The 27,486-nt window shown below is 48.8% G+C and overlaps 1 protein-coding gene across 1 annotated transcript in view; it reads right to left on the bottom strand.

The window, feature by feature from the left end:
- LOC128691580 (uncharacterized) overlaps positions 1 to 27,486 on the bottom strand; it is an 84,477-nt gene that overhangs the window by 37,420 nt on the left and 19,571 nt on the right. Inside the window, exons 3-5 of the mRNA XM_070088887.1 lie at positions 20,083 to 20,191; positions 15,350 to 15,486; positions 12,977 to 13,108 (exon numbers count right to left, since the gene is read on the bottom strand). Of these exons, the coding sequence (XP_069944988.1) occupies positions 12,977 to 13,108; positions 15,350 to 15,486; positions 20,083 to 20,191 (378 nt within the window). The remainder of the gene's footprint in view (positions 1 to 12,976; positions 13,109 to 15,349; positions 15,487 to 20,082; positions 20,192 to 27,486) is intronic.

The following is a 27,486-nucleotide window of genomic DNA, read 5'->3' as shown; positions in this document are numbered from 1 at the left end:
CTGGGGTACAGGTACTGAGAGGGATCTGGGCTACAGGTACTGTGAGAAACCTGGGCTACAGCTACTGTGAGGGACCTGGGCTATAGGTACTGAGAGGGCCCTGGGGTACAGGTACTGTGAGGGGCCCTGGGCTACAGCTACTGTGAGGGCCCTGGGCTACAGGTACTGTGAGGGACCTGGGCTATAGGTACTGAGAGGGCCCTGGATACAGGTACTGTGAGGGGCCCTGGGCTACAGCTACTGTGAGGGCCCTGGGCTACAGGTACTGTGAGGGCCCTGGGCTACAGCTACTGAGAGGGCCCTGGGCTACAGGTACTGTGAGGGCCCTGAGCTACAGCTACAGTGAGGGCCCTGGGCAACAGGTACTGTGAGGGCCCTGGGCTACAGCTACTGTGAGGGCCCTGGGCTACAGCTTCTGTGAGGGCAATTGGCTACAGGTACTGTGAGGGCCCTGGGCTACAGGTACTGTGAGGGCCTTGGGCTACAGGTACTGTGAGGGCCCTGGGCTACAGGTACTGTGAGGACCCTGGGCTACAGGTACTGTGAGGCCCCTGGGTTACAGGTACTGTGAGGGCCCTGGGCTACAGGTACTGTGAGGACCTTGGACTACAGGTACTGTGAGGGCTCTGGGCGACAGGTACTGTGAGGACCCTGAGCTATAGGTACTGTGAGGGCCCTGGGCTGCAGGTACTGTGAGGACCCTGGGCTACATGTACTGTGAGGGCCCTGGGCAACAGGTAATATGAGGGCTCTGTGCTACAGGTAATGTGAGGCCCCTGGACTACAGGTACTGTGAGGGCCCTGGGCTACAGGTACTGTGAGGGCCCTGGGCTACAGGTACTGTGAGGGCCCTGGGCTACAATACTGTGAGGGCCCTGGGCTGCAGACACTGTGAGGACCCTTGGCTACAGGTACTGTGAGGACCCTGGGCTACAGGTACTGTGAGGGCCCTGGGCTACAGGTAGTGTGAGGGCCCTGGGCTACAGGTACTCTGAGGCCACTTGGCTACAGGCAGTGTGAGGACCCTGGTCTACAGGTGCTGTGAGGGCCCTGGGCTACAGGTACTGAGGGCCCTGGGCTACAGGTACTGTGAGGGCCCTGGTGTACAGGTACTGTGAGTGCCCTGGGCTACAGGTACTGTGAGGGCCCTGGGCTACAGGTACTGTGAGGGCCCTGGGCTACAGTTCCTGTGAGGGCTCTGGGCTACAGGTACTGTGTGGGCCCTGGACTACAGGTACTGTGAGAACCCTGCACTACAGGTACTGTGAGGGCCCTGGGCTACAGGTAATCTGAGGGCTTTGGGCTACAGGTACTGTGAGGGCCCTGGGCTACAGGTACTGTGAGGACCCTGGGCTACAAGTACTGTGAGGGCCCTGGGCTACAGGTACTGTGAGGGCCCTGGGCTACAGGTACTGTGAGCGCCCTGGGCTACAGGTACTGTGAGGACCATGGACTACAGGTACTGTGAGGGCCCTGGGCTACAGGTACTGTGAGGGCCCTGGGCTACAGGTACTGTGAGGGCCCTGGGCTACAGGTACTGTGAGGGCCCTGGGCTACAGCTACTGGTTGGGCCCTGGGCTACAGGTACTGTGAGGGCCCTGGGCTACAGCTACTGTGAGGGCCCTGGGATACAGCTACTGTGAGGGCCCTGGGCTACATGTACTGTGAGATCCCTGGGCTACAGGTACTGTGAGGGCCCTGGGCTACAGGTACTTTGAGGGCCCTGGGCTACAGGTACTGTAAGGGCCCTGGGCTACAGGTACTGTGAGGACCCTTGGGCTACAGGTACTGTGAGGGCCCTGGGCTACATGTACTGTGAGAACCCTGGGCTACAGGTACTGTGAGGGCCCTGGGCTACAAGTAATCTGAGGGCTTTGGGCTACAGGTACTGTGAGGGCCCTGGGCTACAGGTACTGTGAGGACCCTGGGCTACAGGTACTGTGAGTGCCCTGGGCTACAGGTACTGTGAGGGCCCTGGGCTACAGGTACTGTGAGGTCCCTGGGCTACAGGTACTGTGAGGACCCTGGACTACAGGTACTGTGAGGGCCCTGGGCTACAGGTACTGTGAGGGCCCTGGGCTACAGGTACTGTGAGGGCCCTGGGCTACAGGTACTGTGAGGGCCCTGGGCTACAGCTACTGTGAGGGCCCTGGGCTACAGGTACTGTGAGGGCCCTGGGCTACAGCTACTGCGAGGGCCCTGGGATACAGCTATTGTGAGGGCCCTGGGCTACAGGTACTGTGAGAGCCCTGGGCTACAGGTACTGTGAGGGCCCTGGGCTACAGGTATTGTGAGGGCAATGGGCTACAGGTACTGTGAGGGCCCTGGACTACAGGTACTGTGAGGACCCTGGGCTTCAGGTACTGTGAGGGGCCTGGACTACAGGTACTATGAGAGCCCTGGGCTACAGGTACTGTGAGGGCCCTGGGCTACAGGTACTGTGAGGGCCCTGGGCTACAGGTACTGTGAGGGCCCTTGGCTTCAGGTACTGTGAGGGCCCTGGGCTACAGGTACTGTGAGTGCCCTGGGCTACAGGTACTGTGAGGGCCCTGGGCTACAGGTACTGTGAGGGCCCTTGGCTTCAGGTACTGTGAGGGCCCTGGGCTACAGGTACTGTGAGGGCCCTGGGCTACAGGTACTGTGAGGGCCCTGGGCTACAGGTACTGTGAGGGCCCTTGGCTTCAGGTACTGTGAGGGCCCTGGGCTACAGGTACTGTGAGGGCCCTGGGCTACAGGTACTGTGAGGGCCCTGGGCTACAGGTACTGTGAGGGTCCTGGGCTACAGGTACTGTGAGGGCCCTGGGCTACAGGTACTGTGAGGGTCCTGGGCTACAGGTACTGTGAGGGCCCTGGTCTACAGGTACTGTGAGGGCCCTGGGCTACAGGTACTGTGAGGGCCCTTGGCTTCAGGTACTGTGAGGGCCCTGGGCTACAGGTACTGTGAGGGCCCTGGGCTACAGGTACTGTGAGGGCCCTGGGCTACAGGTACTGTGAGGGCCCTGGGCTACAGGTACTGTGAGGGCCCTTTGCTACAGGTACTGTGAGGCCCCTGGGCTACAGGTACTGTGAGTACCCTGTGCTACAGGTACTGTGAGGTCCCTGGGCTACAGGTACTGTGAGGGCCCCTTGGCTACAGGTACTCTGAGGGCCCTGGGCTACAGGTACTGCGAGGGCCCTGGGCTACAGGTACTGTGAGGGCCCTTGGCTTCAGGTACTGTGAGGGCCCTGGGCTACAGGTACTGTGAGGGCCCTAGGCTACAGGTACTGTGAGGGCCCTGGGCTACAGGTACTGTGAGGGCCCTGGGCTACAGGTACTGTGAGGGCCCTGTGCTACAGGTACTGTGAGGACCCTGGGCTACAGGTACTGTGAGTACCCTGGGCTACAGGTACTGTGAGGGCCCTGGGCTACAGGTACTGTGAGGGCCCTGGGCTACAGGTACTCTGAGGGCCCTGGGCTACAGGTACTGCGAGGGCCCTGGGCTACAGGTACTGTGAGGGCCCTGGGCTACAGGTACTGTGAGGGCCCTTGGCTTCAGGTACTGTGAGGGCCCTGGGCTACAGGTACTGTGTGGGCCCTGGGCTACAGGTACTGTGAGGGCTCTGGGCTACAGGTACTGTGAGGGCCCTGGGCTACAGGTACTGTGAGGGCCCTGGGCTACAGGTACTGTGAGGGCTTTGGGCTACAGGTACTGTGAGGGTCCTTGGCTTCAGGTACTGTGAGGGCCCTGGGCTACAGGTACTGTGAGGGCCCTGGGCTACAGGTACTGTGAGGGCCCTGGGCTACAGGTACTATGAGGGCCCTGGGCTACAGGTTCTATGAGGGCCCTGGGCTACAGGTACTGTGAGGGCCCTGGGCTACAGGTACTGTGAGGGCCCTGGGCTACAGGTACTGTGAGGGCCCTGGGCTACAGGTGCTGTGAGGGCCCTGGGCTACAGGTACTGTGAGGGACCTGGGCTACAGGTGCTGTGAGGGGCATGGGTTACAGGTACTGTGAGGGACCTTGGCTACAGGTACTGTGAGGGCCCTGGGCTCCAGGCACTGAGAGGGACCTGGGCTACAGGTACCGTGAGGGCCCTGGGCTACAGGTATTGTGAGGCCCTTGGGTGACAGTTTACTGTGAGGGCCTTGGGCTACATGTACTGTGAGGGCCCTGGGCTACACGTACTCTGAGGGACGTGGGCTACAGGTATTGTGAGGGCCCTGGGCTACAGGTACTTTGAGGGCCCTGGGCTACAGGTACTGTGAGGGCCCTCGGCTACAGGTACTGTGAGGGCCCTGCGCTACAGGTACTGTGAGGGCCCTGGGCTACAGGTACTGTGAGGGCCCTGGGCTACAGGTACTGTGAGGGCCCTGGGCTACAGGTACTGTGAGGGCCCTGGGCTACAGGTACTGTGAGGGCCCTGGGCTACAGGTACTGTGAGGGCCCTGGGCTACAGGTACTGTGAGGGCCCTGGGCTACAGGTACTGTGAGGGCCCTGGGCTACAGGTACTGTGAGGGCCCTGGGCTACAGGTACTATGAGGGCCCTGGGCTACAGGTACTGTGAGGGCCCTGGGCTACAGGTACTGTGAGGGCCCTGGGCTACAGGTAGTGTAAGGGCCCTGGGCTACAGGTACTGTGAGAGCCCTGGGCTACAGGTACTGTGAGGGCCCTGGGCTACAGGTACTGTTAGGGCCCTGGGCTACAGGTACTGTGAGGGCCCTGGGCTACAGGTACTGTGAGGGCCCTGGGCTACAGGTACTGTGAGGGCCCTGGGCTACAGGTACTGTGAGGGCCCTGGGCTACAGGTGCTGTGAGGGCCTTGGGCTACAGGTACTGTGAGGGCCCTGGGCTACAGGTACTGTGAGGGCCCTGGGCTACAGGTACTGTGAGGGCCCTGGGCTACAGGTACTGTGAGGGCCCTGGGCTACAGGTACTGTGAGGGCCCTGGGCTACAGGTACTGTGAGGGCCCTGGGCTACAGGTACTGTGAGGGCCCTGGGCTACAGGTACTATGAGTGGGCCTCAGTGACATTTTCAATAATGAAAAAGTTAAAGAAATATTTATTTTTACAAGGCTATCCACAATTAAAGAACAATTGCAAAGTTCTGATTTAAGGGAAGATTTCACCGAGGAAAGGGAGCGGTCAGGTGAAACATATCGACTTCTTTATTTTTCAACCGATTACGTTCATTTTTGGTGTACTATTAGAAGCTTATATCAAATATCCTGTGCTGAAGTTTCAATCATATCGGCCAAAAAGGAAATGAAATATGCAAAATTTACGAAAAATTGCAATTGGCAGGGGAGTCCTTCTCAGTGGTACTTGGAAAAGTTGTTTTGAGACTTGCTGCTGATAGAACACCTCTAATTCCATCACTGTAAGTGTACCTATTCTAAAATAAACCTTATCTTCATGCTAAAAAAAAATAAGTTTCATAACTTTTTTGACATATTGGAAGATGTCGGTCTTGTTGCCCACATAAATCTAAAAATATTTGGGATAGTTCAGACAGGTACACGTAAACTTGTAAAGCAATCATTCTCCTATGTTTGTTGTGAAAATCAAGTCAATTCAATCATAAATAAAGATGGATTGCCCCTAAATAGGTAAATAAGTTACTTTCGAGATATAGGCCGAAGCGCGCGGCACCCCAGCTGCCCGGGAAATAATTTTTTTCCACGAAAAATTCGCTTTATTTTTCACTTTTTGCGTGACCTACGAGTGTTTATTACAGTTAACCATTGTAAATCCGTTTTCTTTCATCACTTGTAAGAGATAACGAAACTTCAGGGGATACACCGATAGAAATTTTTCCCTCTTGGGCATCATATTATGCTATATATTATTTTTTATGGTGTGCTTTTTATGTTTATATGCTATTATTATATTGCATTATGTCATAATAGATCAATTATGATAGATAAATAAGCCTTATAATTGATATTAGCGTGGGTATGGAATATTTATGGAATATTTTGTTGGCTGGAGGTGTCGGCCATTTTGGGTACTATACCCAGGGTACCTGACTGGTTACTTGTCCATATTAGCTCCGCCCGCTCGGGCATGATCTCAGACAGTGAATTTGTATTATATTAGACATAAAGATATACGAAAACGATAAAAATAACAAGGGGGAAAAACGTAAACAAAGCCGCGTCAGCGCTTCTTACGCAATATGACGCGTCAGCGCTGTCACCATGCCTGTTATAAATGGCTGTAATTCCTTTTAGAAACATTGTACAAGGATAATAATTATACCAGAGTGTAGCCAGAAAGTTCAGCTATTTTTTGGTAACAATAACTCCATTTTCATATTTTTTCGAATTGTTTTTTGCTCCGCGCGCGTGAGCCTGACCGCTCCCTAAGGGAAGATTTCACCGAGGAAAAACACGACGTATGGTTTTGGCTGTGTATAATATTAAATGAAGGAGAATTTAATTATCTGCGTTAGTCACTTATACCTAGAGATACCTGGAGAGGTTTTCGGGGGTCAACGCCCCCGCGGACCGGTCTGTGATCAGGCCTCATGGTGGATCAGGGCCTGATCAACCAGGCTGTTACTGCTGACCGCACGCAACCCGACATACGAACCACAGCCCGGCTGGTCAGTTACTGACTTTAGGTGCTAGTCCAGCGCCTTCTCGAAGACAGCCAAGGCTCTATAGGCAACCCTCCTTATGTATGCTGGGCGGCAACTGAACAGTTTTGGGCCCCTGACACTTATTGTTATCTCTTATCGTGCTAGTGACGCCCCTGCTTTTCATTGTGGGGGGGGGATGCTGCATTGCCTGCCGAGTCTTTTGCTTTCGTAGGGAGTGATTTTCGTGTGCAAATTTGGTACTAATCCCTCTAGGATTTTCCAAGTGTACATAATTATGTATCTCTCCTGCCTGCATTCTAGGGAGTTAGGTTGAGGAACTTCAAGTGTTCCCAGTAATTTAGGTGTTTTATCGCAGTTTAGTTATTATTTACATAAAAAGTTATTAATGTTATTAACACATAATACACTGGCAAAATGCACATCATTAATATTAAACTTAATTCAGGAATCATTTAAAATGGTAAAATGAAAATCATATGAAAAGGAAGGTAGGCCTTTGCCGGTAGGCCTTTGCCGCTAGGCTTGACAAGTTGATACAATGACTACTAAAAGGCCTTAGTAAACCGAATAACTCCTGTCTTAAATGGATCCACTGTTAAATCTCTATCAAAAATTAATCACAACAGTCAGCAGTTCATCATATACACGTTGTAATAACATACTATATTTATAAACTTACAGCAGTAACTAGGAACACTTTTCACTTAATCTTTGGAGGCCCTTGGACTGCAGCACCTGGAGGCCCTCCAGCTGGCAGAGGTCCCTGGACTGCAGCACCTGGAGGCCCTCCAGCTGGCAGAGGTCCCTGGACTGCAGCACCTGGAGGCCCTCCAGCTGGCGGAGGTCCCTGGACTGCAGCACCTGGAGGCCCTCCAGCTGGCGGAGGTCCCTGGACTGCAGCACCTGGAGGCCCTCCAGCTGGCGGAGGTCCCTGGACTGCAGCACCTGGAGGCCCTCCAGCTGGCAGAGGTCCCTAGACTGCAGCACCTGGAGGCCCTCCAGCTGGCGGAGGTCCCTGGACTGCAGCACCTGGAGGCCCTCCAGCTGGCGGAGGTCCCTAGACTGCAGCACCTGGAGGCCCTCCAGCTGGTGGAGGTCCCTAGGCTGCAGCACCTGGAGGCATTCCAGCTGGCGAAGGTCCCTGGACTGCAGCACCTGGAGGCCCTCCAGCTGGCGGAGGTCCCTAGACTGCAGCACCTGGAGGCATTCCAGCTGGCGGAGGTCCCTGGACTGCAGCACCTGGAGGCCCTCCAGCTGGCGGAGGTCCCTAGACTGCAGCACCTGGAGGCCCTCCAGCTGGCGGAGGTCCCTGGACTGCAGCACCTGGAGGCATTCCAGCTGGCGGAGGTCCCTAGACTGCAGCACCTGGAGGACCTCCAGCTGGCGGAGGTCCCTGGACTGCAGCACCTGGAGGCATTCCAGCTGGCGGAGGTCCCTAGACTGCAGCACCTGGAGGACCTCCAGCTGGCGGAGGTCCCTGGACTGCAGCACCTGGAGGACCTCCAGCTGGCAGAGGTCCCTGGACTGCAGCACCTGGAGGACCTCCAGCTGGCGGAGGCCCCTAGACTGCAGCACCTGGAGGACCTCCAGCTGGCGGAGGTCCCTGGACTGCAGCACCTGGAGGCCCTCCAGCTGGCGGAGGTCCCTGGACTGCAGCCTCAAAGCTCCACGCCTTAAACCGGCCCTACATGCACTCTACACAGTCTATATGCACTCTACCCATATCTTAGTACTTTACATGAGTAAAAGTTATTTCAAGCACAGTGTTACCTAACTGCTAGTTAGATAAACAATGGATTAGGAAGGATGATGATATCTTTAAAATACATTAAGCACTGGATGAAGCGGAAGTGAAAAAGAAATCTAATGAAGTGAGAATGATAAATGAAGGTAAAACATGACAAGCTGAGGTAAGTAAACATAAGGCTAAGAAAAGCTGAGGGAAAACTAAGATAAGCTAAGATAAGAAAAGAAACGCTAAGACGTGTTCAAAATGGTATGTAAAACCGCCGAGGAAATACAAAATTGGTAAACACAAATTAGACTGATCATTAAAACCATTATATAACATATAAGTAGAGTAAAATTAAGCCACATCTCATGAAAAATGAATATGAAAACGCCTTCCAGATAAAGGAAAATGCTTGCTAATGATTTTCCCTTTTCCAAAGGGTATTGTCATAAGAGTATAGAGTAAATAAATAAAGTAAGTGAAAGATATATGGTATAGGTAAGAATACTAAATTAAGGCAAAACCAATGGGTAAGTAAATAAACTAACACTAGAATGGATAACACCGACAAATGGATAACTAAGATATCTATAATAATATTAATAATCTTTATTTTTACAAGTACATGTACAAGGTATATAGACCATAGCTGACATCAATGACATACTACTTTGGAGAAAGCCGCTTGTTATGCTGAGCATTTCGGGTAAATTAGGTCAGTTTTGACCCAAGATGCGACCCACACCAGTCCACTAACACCCAGGTACCCATTTTACTGATAAGTGAACAGGGACAGTAGGGGAGATCGAACTGGGGATCGAACCACGGACCTCAGTGTGTGAGCTGAGTGCGATACCAAATGAGCTACAGGACAGATGGGTGTCATTATTTTGCCTACACAGTAGACTTCTTCAGACGAATTCAGATGAGACAGTAGAAGTAGTGGAGATAAAAATGATGTGATCAGTCCATAAGCCATGAAAGTGGAGTTGAACATTTCTCAGCCTTGAGAAATGTTCACCTCCAGTCTAAAAAACTGTAAAGCTGAAGAATGGGGATAGAGCCTTTTAATCTTCCAGATGTAAGTCGCGGAAAATCTTTATGACCTCGCAGAAGGCGTGGCCCAATGGTAGAAGCAAAAAAGTAGAAATTGAGGAGCACTGCAGTAAGCCTATTGGCCCATGTTAGGTAGGTTTCACACAAATTCAACCCTTGTCACTTATAACTAATGGTTAAGCAATATAGAAGTGGAAAATGTGATCTGTACCAATATACTATTGTGTTGCTCTGTGATGTGATGGACTGATCACATCATATTTACCTCTCCACTGTGGGTCGCATCCTGGAACAAAACTGATCTAATTTGCTGGAAATGTTCTGCATAACAAACGGCTGTCTATATAGTAGTATGTCATTATGTCAGCTATGGTCTGTATACCTTGTACATGTACTGGTAGAAATAAAGATATAGTATTATTATTATTATTATTATCATAAGGACGAAGCCAGAACAGGGAGAAGATTGTCTTATAAACAGCAGTTATACCTGGAGCATACCTGGAGAGAGTTCCTAGGGTCAACGCCCCCGCTGCCCGGTCTGTGACAAGGCCTCATGGTGGATCAGGGCCTGATCAACCAGGCTGTTACTGCTGGCTGCACGTAATCCAACATACGAACCACAGCCCGGCTGGTCAGGTACTGACTTTAGGTGCTCGTCCAGTGCCTTCTTGAAGACAGCCAGGGGTCTGTTGGTAATCCCCCTTATGTACCCTGGGAGGCAGTTGAACAGTCTTGGGCCCCTGACACTTATTTTGTTGTCTCTTATCGTGCTAGTGGCACCCCTACTTTTCATTGGGGGGATGTTGCACCGTCTGGCGTATCTTTTGCTTTCGTAGGGAGTGATTTTCCTGTGCAAGTTCGGTGCTAGTCTCTCTAGGATTTTCCAGGTGTATATATTCATGTATCTCTCCCTTTTGCGTTCTAGGGAGTACAGGTTTAGGAACTTTAAGCGTTCCCAGTAACTGAGGTAGTTTATCACAGTTATGCGCGCCGTGAAGGTTCTCTGTACATTTTCTAGGTCAGCAATTTCACCTGCATTGAAAGGTGCTGTTAGTGTGCAGCAATATTCCAGCCTAGATAGAACAAGCGACCTGAAGAGTGTCATCATGGGCTTGGCATCCTTGGTTTCGAAGGTTCTCATTATCCATCCTGTCATTTTTCTAGCAGATGCGATTTATACAATGTTATGGTCCTTGAAGGTGAGATCCTCTTGACATGATCACCCCCAGGTCTTTGAGATTAGTTTTTCGCTCTATTGTGTGGTTGGAATTTGTTTTATACTCCGATGAAGTTTTAATTTTCTCACGTTTTCCATATCGGAGTAATTGAAATTTCTCATCATCGAACTTCATATTATTTTCTATAGCCCATTTAAAGATTTGATTGATGTCCGCCTGGAGCCTTGCAGTGTCTGCAGTGGAGGACACTGTCATGCAAATTCGGGTGTCATCTGCAAAAGAAGACACAGCACTGTCTTATATCCCTGTCTATGTCCGATATGAGAATGAGGAACAAGATGGTGAAAAGCTCTATTTCTTGCGGAACAGAGCTTTTCACCATCTTGTTCTTTGTGGAACAGAGCTTTTCACCGTAGCCGCCTCAGACTTACTCTGTTTACTACTACTCTTTGTGTTCTGTTTGTTAGGAAATTATAGATCCATCTACCAACTTTTCCTGTTATTCCTTTATCACGCATTTTGTGCGCTATTACGCCATGGTCACACTTGTCAAAGGCTTTTGCAAAGTCTGTGTATATTACATATGCATTCTGTTTGTCTTCTAGAGCATCCAGGACCTTGCCGTAGTGGTCCAGTAGTTGGGACAGACAGGAGCGACCTGCTCAAAAACCATGTTGCCCTGGGTTGTGTAACTGATGGGTATCTAGATGAGTGGTGATCTTGCTTCTTAGAACCCTTTCAAAGATTTTTATGATATGGGACGTTAGCTCTATCGATCTGTAGTTCTTTGCTATTGCTTCACTGCCCCCTATGTCTCTTGTTTTTAGTAACTGTGGGACGACCCCAGTGTCCAAGCTCCCTCTCCACAGGATGTTAAATGCACGTGATCGGAGCTTCTTGCAGTTCTTGACGAACACGGAGGTCCATGAGTCTGGTCCTGGGGCAGAGTGCATGGGCATGTCATTTATCGCCTTTTCGAAGTCATCTAGCGTCAGGATAATATCAGATAGGTGTGTGTCTACCAAATTCTGCCTCTCTCTCTCATAAAAAATTCATTTAGGTCTTCGACTCTCAGTCTGGTTAGTGGCCCTTTTAGAGTTACATAGGCATAACACAAACAAAATCCTGGAGATTATGTTGTGATTGTATGCAGTACTGTATAACAGTACTAGTTATGTTTCTCTTGAAAACTTGATAATGATTACACTCAAGTTTAAAATTATCAGGTGAAGACTCGCCTTGCTGAGTTTTTTTTTTTTTATCTAATGAGTAACGTGAAGGATGTAGGAGCGATAATATTAAAGGATCTCACCATCAAGGATCACAATAGTGTCACTATCACAGTCATAAGGAAAATAACAGGATGGATAAAGAGAACCTTCAAAACAAGGGATGCCAAGCTAATGCCAGAATATTGCTATACACTGACAGCCCCTTTCAAAGTGGACGAAACTGCAGAGCTAGAGAAGGTGCAGAGCACCTTCACTGCGTGTAAAAGTTCATTCAAACACTTCAGTTACTGGGAGCATCTGAAGACGCCAAGCATCTTGCGATTTTGCGATGGCATCTTGCATCTTGCGATGGGATCACGACTCGACGTCTTACCCTTGTGCATAAGGAGAATTACCAGCAATTCTCTCGTTTTTAAGAGGGAACTTGGCAAGTTCCTCAAGTCAGTTCCTGATCAGCCGGGATGAGGTAGATATGCTGGACTGCGGGCAGCATGAGTAACAGCCTGATCGATCAATCTATCAAAAGACCTGGTCAGGGACCGGGCCACTGGGTGGATGACCCCAAAAAGCACTACAGGTAGCTTACAATCATGTTTAATTCAGTAAGTCCTGTAACAAGTTAGCTTTCATTGTTACGATATGTAGAAGTTATTCTGATAAGTTTTTATACCGTTAAATTTATAGTCTAAGAGGTGATGATATACTACCTCAGCTCATTTCAAAGTCTGGAATGTCGCCCACGCTAGACGGCTAATACCCAGGTACCTTTTTGCTGCCAGGTGAAAAGGAGCAGCAGACTTAAGGTTTTACCATACTTCTCCCTTCATTTGAGTGGTAAGCCGAGAGTTCCCACTGAGCTACGAGCAACCTTCATGGTAAAAGTTAGGAAGTTAGCTTGCAGTTAATGTTATGTGAGAAGGTAGATAAGTTTGTTATGATAAATAATGCGTTAACTAATTTTAATGACCTGTAACAAATACTTTGCGAAAAGTTAAGTTCTCTTCATAAATATCTGTGGAAAGTTTTTTTTTCTTTAATGACGAGCTAGAGGTATAATGACAAGTGAGAAGTTATCTACCTTCTCACTGATATGTGTAAGTTCCTTGTATGTAAGGAATACACTGAGACATGTGTCTTTCAGGACGACAAGCCAAGACTCGGGTGACCGAGCTGACCTTGTTAGGTACTGACCTGAGTTGTGAGATTCTCTGGAGCCTGGGTGGTCAGTAGAACAGGTATGGGCGTGCGTGGTAGAATCCCCCATACCTGCAACATGCTGGCCGCCCACACGCCCACTGTGGCACTTTCCACCAACAGCCTGATCTGCAAAATTACACCCATACCTTGTTAGGGTTATAGGTATGGCTTAACTACCCCTACACATTTTATGGTTTAAACACTTATTTCACGTGCCTAGTCAGTCGTCACAGACGGTTCTATCTGTCCTGAGAAACATGCACCTGGGGAATTTGGAAGTGATATAGTAAGTTGGCATCCTCTGAAAGCTTTGAGAAGCATTTTGGAATCAAATAAAGGAGAGCTATAGATTTAATAGGCGCAAGGGAGAAATCCCAATCGTAGCCTACGAGTGAGCATTGAATGGATGTCTAGAATAATCGATGTAAATTACTGGGTTAAGTTAGGTTAGGGATCATTTCTGTGGCAAACATGATACGGGATAAACCTCGGTAATTGAAGCAAACAAGTGATTTAAGAAAGATACATGACCAAACTCTACGACATAGTTATTAGAAAACGTTTTATTTCCTGGAACATGATGTAATCATACAGATACTAATTGGTTATAAATGACCATTATTTTTAAAGTGGTGGAGTGGTAAGCCAGCGGAAGGCCTCGGTCAGATGACCAAAGCTCCAGCGGCGGGTCATCATCTGACTAAGACCCGCGTCAGAAAACACTTGTCCTGTTTCCTGACAAACCTTACCTAACCTAACCTGGAACATGATCACTTGTCCTGTTGAGAGACCTCCCAGGGAAAATATTGAGGAAAGGAAGTTTGCTTTTCAAGTTCCATTGTGAACTTTATAGATGACTCGATGCCACTGATTTTATTGACGAGAGCCTTGATATCAAAACGTCTGGGGTAGAATATCAAAATATTATCACCGTATCTTAGCTAAGAAACTGTGTTGGAAATGAAGGTGCTGAACTCTCGGTCTCCAGGTTCTCTGAGTAATTAGGTGAGTACAAACAGGAAAAGCGTCTGTGATGAATGACCCACATGAGTTTAGCGCTTAACATGAATTATTAATTAATCCAGATTCTCCTTGAAGAGGTTGGTAAGCACAGCACTAAGGGGAGATGCGCATCGCCATCCCAAAGCTATTTTTGTACTAGTTATCCTGAACTTGTAGAAATAGAAATTGACACAGAGTTTCACTAGACCGATGAATTCCTGGAGAGGGTTTCGGGGATCAACGCCCACGCGGCCCGGTCCGAGACCAGGCCTCGTGGTGGATCAGAACCTGATCAACCAGGCTGTTACTGTAGGTCACACGTAATCCAGCGTACGAACCACAGCTCGGCTGATCAGGTATCGACTTTAGGTACCTGTCAAGCGCCTTCTTGAAGACAGCCAGGGGTTTATTGGTAATCCCTCTTATGTATGCTGGGAGGCAGTTGAACAGTCTTGGGCCCCTGATACTGTTGTCTCTTAGTGTACTCTTGGTGCCCCTGCTTTTCATTGGGGGAATGTTGCATCTCCTGCCGAGTCTTTTGCTTTCGTAGGGAGTGATTTTCATGTGCAAGTTTGGTACTAATTCCTCTAGGATTTTCCAAGTGTATAGTATCATGTATCTTTCTCTCCTGCGTTCCAGGGAATACAGATCAAAGGACTTCAACTGTTCCCAGTAATTTAGGTGCTTTATGGTACTTATGTCTGCCATGAAAGTTCTCTGTACATATCCAGGTCAGTAATTTTGCCTGCCTTGAAGGGGGCAGTTATTGTACAGCAGTATTCCAGCCTAGAGAGAACAAGCGATTTGAAGAGAATTATCATGGGCTTCGCATTCTTAGTTTTGAAGGTTCTCATTATCCATCCTATCATTTTTCTAGCAGATGAGGTAGATACATTGTTGTGGTCTTTAAAGGTGAAATCTTCTGACATTATCACCCCCAGGTCTTTCACATTAGCGTTTCGCTCTGTTGTGTGGTTAGAACTTGTTCTATACCCTGTTACAGTTTTAATTTCCTCAAGTTTTCCAAATCTGAGTAGTTGAAATTTCTCTTCATTGAACTTCATATTGTTTTCTGCGGCCTATTTAAAGATTTGATTGATGTCCGCTTGGAGTCTTGCGGTGTCTTCGATTGAGGACACTGTCTTGGCAATTCGGGTGTCATCTGCACAGGAAGACACGGAGCTGTGGCTTAGATCTGTGTCTATGTCAGATATGAGGATGAGGAACAGAAGGGGAGCGAGTACTGTGCCTTGTGGAACAGAGCTTTTCACTGTAGAATAACAGTGAATAAGTATATACTCATTGACAGTACCTATAAATGATCTATATAACAAAATATAAGAGGATGACCACCAGAGGACTTACCCTAAACTTGGCATCTCTGGTGAAGTTGTGGAGTTTAAAGGTCTGTGTGACCCAAGTGTCATTGTGTTCTGTCAGGTCATCGGGAAAGGAGTAGTTGAAGAGCCTAACCTTCTGGTTCTCAGCACCCATCAACTCGCCTGTGGAAGGAATGACTAAGTGAAGAGCGTCACCTAGGGGCTCACGCTCCATAGCACCCACTATCTCGCCTGTGTAAGAGATTCGAACAAGTTCACAAAGCGACTAAGAGCTGCTTGTTGTGAGAAACATCCTGCGAAACAAGTGAGGAACCAAACCACTGTACGGGTCGGGCATCGTACTCAAGGCAAGTGAGTCTTAACACTACAGGCCAGCGTGTAAGCCACTGGACCAACTGGCTACAATAGGAGTCATGATGACGGCTTTCAGGGGACTTGAGCTAGAGTTTGTCAAGGCCATGCTGACGGGAGATTCATCTGTAAAAACTTGCATTTGTCGTCACATTGGGACCCATGCTAACCTCCCTATACCTGGAGGTTACCTGGAGGTTATTCCGGGGATCAACGCCCCCGCGGCCCGGTCCATGAACCGGCCTCCCGGTGGATCAGGGCCTGATCAACCAGGCTGTTACTGCTGGCCGCACGCAGTCCAATGTACGAGCCACAGCCCGGCTGATCCGGCACTGACTTTAGGTATCTGTCCAGCTCTCTCTTGAAGGCAGCCAGGGGCTTATTGGCAATTCCCCTAATGCTTGATGGGAGGCTGTTAAACAGTCTTGGGCCCCAGACACTTATGGTGTTTTCCCTTAGTGTACCAATGGCGCCCCTACTTTTAATTGGGGGCATTTTGCATCGCCTGCCCAGTCTTTTACTTTCGTAGGGAGTGATTTCTGTGTGCAGATTTGAGACCATTCCTTCCAGGATTTTCCAAGTGTAGATTATATATTTCTCCCTCCTGCGTTCCAACGAGTACAAGTCAAGTGCTTCCAAGCGTTCCCAGTAGTTAAGGTGCTTGACAGAACTTATACGTGCAGTAAAGGATCTCTGTACACTCTCTAGATCTGCAATTTCACCTGCTTTGAATGGAGATGTTAATGTACAGCAGTATTCCAGCCTAGAGAGAACAAGTGATTTGAAAAGGATCATCATTGGCTTGGCATCTCTCGTTTTGAACGTTCTCACTATCCATCCTATCATTTTTTTTTTTTTGCACTTACGATCGTGGCACTGTTGTGATCCTTGAAAGTGAGATCCTCTGGTGTATAAATATGCCTAGTTGGATGAATCTTATTGTAGCCAGCTGGCCCAGTGGCTTAAGGGCTGGCCTAGAGTTTTACGACTCACTTGCCACGAGTTCGACCCCCACCCGTACCATGGTTTGTTTGCAATCGTGTTAGTTTAATATGTTTATTATGCACCCCATACCCATCCTGTGGGCGGTAGTCAAAAGATTACAGAGGTACATAATTGGTCCAGGGACTGGACTCCAAAGTTTTGATAGCTGAGCAAGTTACAGAGGTAATGAACTTACAATTTACAAAGGTAATGAACTCACAATTTACAAAGGTAATGAGCTCACAATTTACAAAGGTAATGAACTCCAGGTAGTTCTGGTCACAATCATGACAAGTTACAAAGGTATTTACAGATTACAGAGGTACGTAATGGGTCCAGGGACTGGGCCCCCACGATTTTGTGAGTCAAGTGAGAAACCATCTGAAAAGAAGATTGGGACACTGGTAAGAAATCACTATATATATTAACCTTATTCAGAGACCAGACTGAAGAGGGTCTCAGACTGAGGCTGAAATATACAGATTTATTTTACTTGTCTTTCATTTTTCTGTGCCAATTGTTTCTTTCAGAACATTAACGCTCGCGAGATAATGACTAACTCTGAGTGCCAGTGGTCCAACGCTCATCTGAGTGCCAGTGGTCCAACGCTCATCTGAGTGCCAGTGGTCCAACGCTCATTTGAGTGCCAGTGGTCCAACGCTCATCTGAGTGCCAGTGGTCCAACGCTCATCTGAGTGCCAGTGGTCCAACGCTCATCTGAGTGCCAGTGGTCCAACGCTCATCTGAGTGCCAGTGGTCCAACGCTCATCTGAGTGCCAGTGGTCCAACGCTCATCTGAGTGCCAGTGGTCCAACGCTCATCTGAGTGCCAGTGGTCCAACGCTCATCTGAGTGCCAGTGGTCCAACGCTCATCTGAGTGCCAGTGGTCCAACGCTCATCTGAGTGCCAGTGGTCCAACGCTCATCTGAGTGCCAGTGGTCCAACGCTCATCTGAGTGCCAGTGGTCCAACGCTCATCTGAGTGCCAGTGGTCCAACGCTCATCTGAGTGCCAGTGGTCCAACGCTCATCTGAGTGCCAGTGGTCCAACGCTCATCTGAGTGCCAGTGGTCCAACGCTCATCTGAGTGCCAGTGGTCCAACGCTCATCTGAGTGCCAGTGGTCCAACGCTCATCTGAGTGCCAGTGGTCCAACGCTCATCTGAGTGCCAGTGGTCCAACGCTCATCTGAGTGCCAGTGGTCCAACGCTCATCTGAGTGCCAGTGGTCCAACGCTCATCTGAGTGCCAGTGGTCCAACGCTCATCTGAGTGCCAGTGGTCCAACGCTCATCTGAGTGCCAGTGGTCCAACGCTCATCTGAGTGCCAGTGGTCCAACGCTCATCTGAGTGCCAGTGGTCCAACGCTCATCTGAGTGCCAGTGGTCCAACGCTCATCTGAGTGCCAGTGGTCCAACGCTCATCTGAGTGCCAGTGGTCCAACGCTCATCTGAGTGCCAGTGGTCCAACGCTCATCTGAGTGCCAGTGGTCCAACGCTCATCTGAGTGCCAGTGGTCCAACGCTCATCTGAGTGCCAGTGGTCCAACGCTCATCTGAGTGCCAGTGGTCCAACGCTCATCTGAGTGCCAGTGGTCCAACGCTCATCTGAGTGCCAGTGGTCCAACGCTCATCTGAGTGCCAGTGGTCCAACGCTCATTTGAGTGCCAGTGGTCCAACGCTCATCTGAGTGCCAGTGGTCCAACGCTCATCTGAGTGCCAGTGGTCCAACGCTCATCTGAGTGCCAGTGGTCCAACGCTCATCTGAGTGCCAGTGGTCCAACGCTCATCTGAGTGCCAGTGGTCCAACGCTCATTTGAGTGCCAGTGGTCCAACGCTCATCTGAGTGCCAGTGGTCCAACGCTCATCTGAGTGCCAGTGGTCCAACGCTCATTTGAGTGCCAGTGGTCCAACGCTCATCTGAGTGCCAGTGGTCCAACGCTCATCTGAGTGCCAGTGGTCCAACGCTCATCTGAGTGCCAGTGGTCCAACGCTCATCTGAGTGCCAGTGGTCCAACGCTCATCTGAGTGCCAGTGGTCCAACGCTCATCTGAGTGCCAGTGGTCCAACGCTCATCTGAGTGCCAGTGACCTTCTCTCAGATGAAGGTGTAACTCAGCTACATTTTAGGATAATCATATTCCAAGTACATTCGTGAACTCTTATTCATAATATGGAAAAATAGTATAGGAAATTGTGCAGATGTCAGATATTCACGAGAGATGTTCCTCAGATATAGACATGACATAGCTAAGTCATGAAGGTAGTACCACTACTGTGAACAATAAAACTGTCGCTCTTTCATTTCTTCAAGCTATGTTCTGTAATAATTATTTTAATTACGTTAAAATCTCTGGTATATCGAAGTTAAAATCTAAGGCTTCGATTGTACAGCAAGTTACAAGTGGCAAACTACTATTAGCCACACTTCGGTTACTCTTTTCTCAGAGGCAAGTAGGGTGGGATGTCTTTCACGGCTGCTCGAATATGGTACAGTGTTTGACACAGGAGACTGTCAACAGTGCTCCAGTTGGTATCAAAAACGAAGATGGGCACAGAGCACTGCCAGAGCACTACACGGCCGGCCCATCTCACTCCTATTCTACGTCTTGGATGTTAAATAATAAGCTTAGTCATGTTTCATGTGTTGCAGCCGCTAATTACTAAAAAAGCAGAGGAGTTTTGCATAATATTTTCACTGCATTCCAGTATGGCCTCTCAGACGCAGCACTGCCTCTCCATGTACACGCTAGTGGGATAGCCTCTGAGACACGGAAATCGTTTGTGTACATGCTATAATGACCTAGTTATCCTCAGAGACATGGTATGATGATACAGTTTCCGCTAGTATGTTAAAACGGTTGTATCTCTTTTTTATGCTTTAGCCAAGGGGTTTCAAATACTGAGTGTACAGTAGCTTCTCACTTGTTTTATCACCTTATCCGAGGTGTTATTTGAGCTATTCTAAACCCACTTATATATAACTTCACTGAAATTATGCAATACTATATGATATATTTCTGTAAAATTATATAAAATCTTCATTTATAAAGTAAATGGAATTAGCATTTAACATTTAATTACACCTATGATTTACTGCACAGGTATGCTTGAGAATTCTTACCTGTTTAATGTAGAAGTCAAATGATTACCATTAATGCACACTCTGAAGTCTGAGAATACTATTGGAGATATTATTCTTGCATCCTGGAATACCTAATGACTAACGTTAATTTGGGCTTGTTAAGTTTTAATCTTGTTACTCTCGAGGAGAGAGGCAGTTGTTAAATTGGAAGTTCAACCTCTCGCCTGATGGTAAACAAATAAACAACAGCCGCACTCAGGCATCTTAAGATAAATATTGACCTCCTCCTCCTCCTCCTCCTCCTCCTCCTCCTCCTCCTCCTCCTCCTCCTCTTACTACTACTCACCAATCATGCTGAGGTCCCTGTTGGCCGAGGCGACGTAGTAGGTGAGGAGAAAGGACGCGTTCATCAATGAGGGGAATTCCTTTTCCAGCAGACCTCTGAGCCTCGTTGTCTGTAACCAGGAACATGACAAGAAAACACGAGCTTAGGAAACCATAGAATCTACCACACAGCTAAACTACAACTTGATAAATTAGACACATGTGCAACTCTTGGGTATCTTTATTGAGGAAACGTTTCGCCACACAGTGGCTTCATCAGTCCATACGTAGGAGAAACTTGAAGAACAGGAGGAGAATGAGGTAATCAGTCCCTCAACCTTGAGTCGATGTGTTCAGTCCATCAATCTTGAGTAGAATACGGCATATGAGTGGAGAAGCAGCTTATAAACCGTATGGCAGGAGAGGTGCAGCAGTCATAGGTGGTGTCACATTTGTTCAATGTGGAAGTAGGTCGTGCCCAAGAAGTGTGGCGAAACGTTTCCTCAATAAAGATACCCAAGAGTTGCACATGTGTCTAACTTATCAACATGTCGGTTCTCTGAACCATCCATCTATAAACTACAACTTAGGTTCGGCTTTCAAAAAAGCTTAAACTAGAAGCTAGGTGCATCTAACACACAACTAAACTAGATGTATTATCGGTCCCTGCGCGACCCGAGAAAGGTATCCCCATGTCCCATAAGCCCAGCCTCCTCTCCCTCAATGCACACGTAAATGATAATGCATGTCAGTGATCAAATTCTAGTGTGTGTATATACGCATAAATGCTTTTGCGTATGCATGCATAAGCATATGTATATGCCTATGTATGTATGCATGAATGTACACTTTTTGTATGTATACATATGTATATGCATGTATGTGTGCATATGCATGAGTGTATGTATTCTTGTGTGAAAGTATATACACTACTGTACTCGCCTGTTTGTGGTTGCAGGGGTCGAGTCTCAGCTCCTGGCCCTGCTTCTTAATTAACTTAGAACTCTTCAGATTCACTCCCTCTTAGCTTCGTGCCCATATCGTACCTACATTTAAAACTGTGTGTGTGTGTGTGTGTGTGTACTCACCTAGTTGTACTCACCTAGTTGAGGTTGCGGGGGTCGAGTCCGAGCTCCTGGCCCCGCCTCTTCACTGATCGCTACTAGGTCACTCTCCCTGAACCTTGAGCTTTATCATACCTCTTCTTAAAGCTATGTATGGATCCTGCCTCCACTACATCGCTTCCCAAACTATTCCACTTATTGACTACTCTGTGGCTGAAGAAATACTTCCTAACATCCCTGTGATTCATCTGTGTCTTCAACTTCCAACTGTGTCCCCTTGTTACTGTGTCCAATCTCTGGAACATCCTGTCTTTGTCCACCTTGTCAATTCCTCTCAGTATTTTGTATGTCGTTATCATGTCCCCCCTATCTCTCCTGTCCTCCAGTGTCGTCAGGTTGATTTCCCTTAACCTCTCCTCGTAGGACATACCTCTTAGCTCTGGGACTAGTCTTGTTGCAAACCTTTGCCCTTTCTCTAGTTTCTTTACGTGCTTGACTAGGTGTGGGTTCCAAACTGGTGCCGCATACTCCAATATGGGCCTAACGTACACGGTGTACAGGGTCCTGAACGATTCCTTATTAAGATGTCGGAATGCTGTTCTGAGGTTTGCTAGGCGCCCATATGCTACAGCAGTTATTTGGTTGATGTGCGCTTCAGGAGATGTGCCTGGTGTTATACTCACCCCAAGATCTTTTTCCTTGAGTGAGGTTTGTAGTCTCTGGCCCCCTAGACTGTACTCCGTCTGCGGTCTTCTTTGCCCTTCCCCAATCTTCATGACTTTGCACTTGGTGGGGTTGAACTTCTCATCAACTTCACATCATCTGCAAACAGGGGCACTTTGGAGTCTATTCCTTCCGTCATGTCATTCACAAATACCAGAAACAGCACTGGTCCTAGGACTGACCCCTGTGGGACCCCGCTGGTCACAGGTACCCACTCTGACACCTCCCCATGTACCATGACTCGCTGCTGTCTTCCTAACAAGTATTCCCTGATCCAATGTAGTGCCTTCCCTGTTATCCCTGCTTGGTCCTCCAGTTTTTGCACTAATCTCTTGTGTGGAACTGTGTCAAACGCCTTCTTGCAGTCCAAAAAAATGCAATCCACCCATCCCTCTCTCTCTTGTCTTACTGCTGTCACCATATCATAGAACTCCAGTAGATTTGTGATACAGGATTTCCTGTCCCTGAAACCATGTTGGCTGCTGTTGATGAGATCATTCCTTTCTAGGTGTTCCACCACTCTTCCCCTGATAATCTTCTCAATGACTTTGCATAATATACATGTCAGTGACACTGGTCTGTAGTTTAGTGCTTCATGTCTGTCTCCTTTTTTAAAGAGTGGGACTACATTTGCTGCCTTCCATGCCTCAGGCAATCTCCCTGTTTCGATAGATGTATTGAATATTGTTGTTAGGGGTACACATAGCGCCTCTGCTCCCTCTCTCAGGACTCATGGAGAGATGTTATCCGGCCCCATTGCCTTTGAGGTATCTAGCTCACTCAGAAGCCTCTTCGCTTCTTCCTCGGTTGTGTGTACTGTGTCCAGCACTTGGTGGTGTGCCCCACCTCTCCGTCTTTCTGGAGCCCCTTCTGTCTCCTCTGTGAACACTTCTTTGAAACTCTTGTTGAGTTCCTCACATACTTCACTGCCATTTCATGTGTGTGTGTGTGTGTGTGTGTGTGTGTGTATAACGAGTTTGTTTGGTGTTCTGGTAGCGGGGAGTAAATGATGTATTTCTTCGGAGGCTTCTTTGTTTATTGTTAATGTCGTGGTGGGTACACAGGCTTGTGTGTTGTGCCCATGGCCCGGGAGGGCCATGCCCACGAGAGAGAGCTAGGAGTAGGCCTTGTGTCTTCCTGCTAGGCTGCTGTGTGAGTGAGAGCAAGGCAAGGGCAGGCAGGCTGCCGTGCCCGAGAGGCCTGGCTACAGAGGGCAACACATGAGTGGCGTGAAATATGAACTTAGCTGGCAGACAGCATGGGCTGTCTGTGCAGACAGTACAGGCTGTCTACACACGCTCGGCCACCTACCGCTCGTCGTCCCGACGCGACAATACTGGTGGTAAAAGAAACTCGGTCTCTCTCTCGTAGGAACAGGGCACAGAACACAAAATAAAAACATATATATACATATGGACATGGAAAAAAAACTTCCTACAGAGAGGGAAGAAAAAAACATGTGGGGTGTGCTAAACATCGTGGTCAAAGGCACTGAGCGTTGATGGGCATCACTGCATGCCTTCCTGTGTCTGGACAGATACTGCAACATGGGAGACATCGCTGTGGCTGAGCTGTGACGTAACAGGGTACGGTCTCCTCTGGAATGGTGAAGCAGTCATCGTAGGAGTCACTGCAGGTTTTCACTCAACCTGGAGCATGACATGCTGGTGCCCTCGAGTGAGGCGTCAACAAAACTCGGCAACTGGGCAGGACTTCTGGCAAGCGACTCAGGAGGACACTTCTCGACTGGTACTGTCGCTGGGCTGTCACTGCCGACGAGCGTGGAGCGAGTTGTGGAGCGAGTTGTGGCAGAGATGACTTGGCGAAACATCTGGGAGTCGTAACATCATACACCAGACTGCAGTGAGAGAGCTAGCAGTCAAAGTGACATCTTCTTTGTGCAGGCTGCTCACTAAAGCTTGTGACACGAGGCTGACAGCGCCTGCTGACAGGGCTAACTACGGCTTGACGAGTGTCATTCTCTCGGCAGTTGGAGTTATAGCAGAGGTTAGCCTAAGTGTCCCCAGACTTGTTTCTCTACATATAACTGCACTCTGAAGGTCTGGAGGTGAAGTGAAACAAATCTCGATGGGAATCGTAGCAGGTACGATTCTGCAGAACATCACGAGCGACGAGCATAAAAGCTTTCTGTAAAAGAGGGCTCGGTCACTCGGGGGCTGAGTAAATCAGCTGTCAAACGCACTGGTCACACGGGTGACTTAGCACAGTGGTGCTACTCAGGTCTGGCTCAGACCTCACTGGACACACGGAAACTTTAAACACACCCACGGTACATGCGGTACACTAACATGTGAGAACACTGACTGAGAGGAATTAATTAACACACGACATATATCTTCTCTCAATCTTCTCGACAATACTGAAATAATTACTAGAAACACTCGATGTGACATCATGTGATGTCGCGAGGTGACGTCAGCAGACATCTCGAGGTGACGTCAGGCAGACAATGTGAGGTGACGTCAGCAGACATCGTGACGTCATGAAGTCAGGCAGCATCGTCGGTGACGTTAATGTGATGCGGGCAGCAGACCACAGCATGTGCCTGGGACATCTGGTAACTCACATAGCTCGTAGGTCCACGTGACATCGCCCACACCCAATGTAGCGTCGTGATCCACGTGGTGTCATGATCTACGTGGCATGCTGATCCACGTAGCTTCGAGTGGCCTCGGGCACTCGGATACACAGCTCTGGCAATGAATTCACATAGAAAACAGCAGAAAACACAGCAGAGGGAGTGGGCAGTGGTGAGTGTATGGTAGACGGGTGAGCATGAGTAGGGCGAGCATGGGCAAGGTGAGGAACGGCCACTTCCTCCTCCTCCTCCCCCACCCACAAACACGTGGAGAAGCTCACACTGGACACAGAAATCACCATAAAACTCACCTCTGGCTTGCTGAAACAGCTGTGCTGAGCTGAACAACAACAGCAACATACAAGTGACGCTGAACACGTGACTTGAGAAACAGCGTGGGATGCTGTAGCGTGGAGTCACTGGGACGCCACTTACAATTCACGAAGAATTTCGGCAAATTTCGGCTAGATCCTGCTTGTACCTGTTTCTGGATGCTCAAATGTGCAGACACGACATCAGGATAACACGTTGAGAGACGGATGCTTCTTGCATGGGATGATGAAGTGAAGATGACTTCATTCCTTCCTTCCTCTCTCTGGGCAAACAACTGCTGCAACCACCGCTTCCCACCATTTATAACCCATTTGTTTGGCGTTCTGGTAGCGGGAAGTAAATGATATATTTCTTCGGAGGCTTCTTTGTTTATTGTTAATGTCGTGGTGGGTACACAGGCTTGTGTGATGTGCCCATGGCCCGGGAGGGCAATGCCCATGAGAGAGAGCTAGGAGTAGGCCTTGTGTGTGTCTTGCTGCTAGGCTGCTGTGTGAGTGAGAGCAAGGCAAGGGCAGGCAGGCTGCCGTGCCCACCGAGAGGCCTGGCTACATAGGGCAACACTTGAGTGGCGCGAAATATGAACTAAGCTGGCAGACAGCATGGGCTGTCTGTGCAGACAGTCTACATGTGTACTCACATGTGTACTGTCTACATGTGTACTCACCTATTTGTGGTTGCAGGGGTCGAGTCATAGCTCCTGGCCCTGCCTCTTCTCTGATTGCTACTAGGTCCTCTCTCTCCCTGCCCCATGAGCTTTATCATACCTTGCCTTAAAACTATGTATGGTTCCCGCCTCCACTACGTCACTTTCTAGGCTATTCCACGGCCTGACTACTCTATGACTGAAGAAATACTTCCTAACATCCCTTTGATTCATCTGAGTCTTCAACTTCCAATTGTGACCTCTTGTGTCTGTGTCCCTTCTCTGGAACATCCAGTCTTTGTCCACCTTGTCTATTCTGTGCAGTATTTTATATGTCGTTATCATGTCTCCCCTGACCCTCCTGTCCTCTAGTGTCGTCAGGCCGTGTGTGTGTGTGTGTACTCACCTATTTGTACTCACCTATTTGTGGTTGCAGGGGTCGATTCTTAGCTCCTGGCCCCGCCTCTTCACTGGTTGCTACTGGGTCCTCTCTCTCCCTGCTCCATGAGCTTTATCAAACCTCGTCTTAAAATTATGTATGGTTCCTGCTTCCACTACGTCACTTTCTAGGCTATTCCACTGCCTGACAACTCTATGACTGAAGAAATACTTCCTAACATCCCTTTGACTCATCTGAGTCTTCAACTTCCAATTGTGACCTCTTGTTTCTGTGTCCCCTCCCTGGAACATCCTGTCTCTGTCCACCTTTTCTGTGTGTGTGTGTGGGTGTGTGTGTGTGTGTGAGTGTGTGTGTGTGTGTGTGTGTGTGTGTGTGTGTGTGTGTGTGTGTGTGTGTGTGTGTGTGTGTGTGTGTGTGTGTACTCACCTATTTGTGGTTGCAAGGGTCGAGTCATAGCTCCTGGCCCCGCCTCTTCACTGATTGCTACTAGGTCCTGTCTCTCCCTGCTCCATGAGCTTTATCATACCTCGCCTTAAAACTATGTATGGTTCCCGCCTCCACTACTTCACTTTCTAGGCTATTCCACGGCTTGACTACTCTATGACTGAAGAAATACTTCCTAACATCCCTTTGATTCATCTGAGTCTTCAACTTCCAATTGTGCCCTCTTGTGTCTTTGTCCCATCTCTGGAACATCCCGTCTTTGTCCACCTCGTCTATTCCGCGCAGTATTTTATATGTCGTTATCATGTCTCCCCTGACCCTCCTGGCCTCCAGTGTCGTCAGGCCGATTTCCCTCAACCTTTCTTCGTAGGACAATCCCCGTAGCTCTGTGACTAGTCTTGTTGCAAACCTTTGCACTTTCTCTAATTTCTTGACGTGCTTGACTAGGTGTGGATTCCAAACTGGTGCTGCATACTCCAGTATGGGCCTGACGTAAATGGTATACAGAGTTTTGAACGAATCCTTACTGAGGCATCGGAATGCTATCCGTAGGTTTGCCAGGCGCCTGTATGCTGCAGCAGTTATCTGATTGATGTGCGCCTCAGGAGATATGCTCGGTGTTATATTCACCCCCAGATCTTTTTCCTTGAGTGAGGTTTGCAGATTTTGGCCATCTAAACTATATTGTGTCTGCGGTCTTCTTTGCCCTTCCCCAATCTTCATGACTTTGCATTTTGCAGGGTTAAACTCAAGGAGCCAGTTGCTGGACCAGGCTTGTAGCCTGTCCAGGTCTCTTTGTAGTCCTGCCTGATCCTCATCCGATTTGATTCTTCTCATTAACTTCACATCATCCGCAAACAAGGACACTTCTGAGTCTATCCCTTCCGTTATGTCATTCACATATACCAAGAACAGCACAGGTCCTAGGACTGACCCCTGTGGAACCCCGCTTGTCACAGGCGCCCACTTTGACACCTCGTCACGTACCATGACTCGTTGTTGCCTCCCTGTCAGGTATTCTCTGATCCATTGCAGTGCCTTTCCTGTTATGTGTGCCTGATCCTCTAGCTTTTGCAGTAACCTCTTGTGAGGAACTGTGTCGAAGGCCTTCTTACAGTCCAAAAAAATGCAGTCGATCCACCCCTCTCTCTCTTGTCTTACTTCTGTCACCTTGTCATAAAACTCTAGTAGGTTTGTGACACAGGATTTTCCCTCCCTGA

Source organism: Cherax quadricarinatus, chromosome 26 (assembly GCF_038502225.1).
Source record: "Cherax quadricarinatus isolate ZL_2023a chromosome 26, ASM3850222v1, whole genome shotgun sequence".
Classification (NCBI taxonomy): Eukaryota; Metazoa; Arthropoda; class Malacostraca; order Decapoda; family Parastacidae; genus Cherax; species Cherax quadricarinatus.
This window is presented reverse-complemented; position numbering and strand designations above follow the sequence as displayed.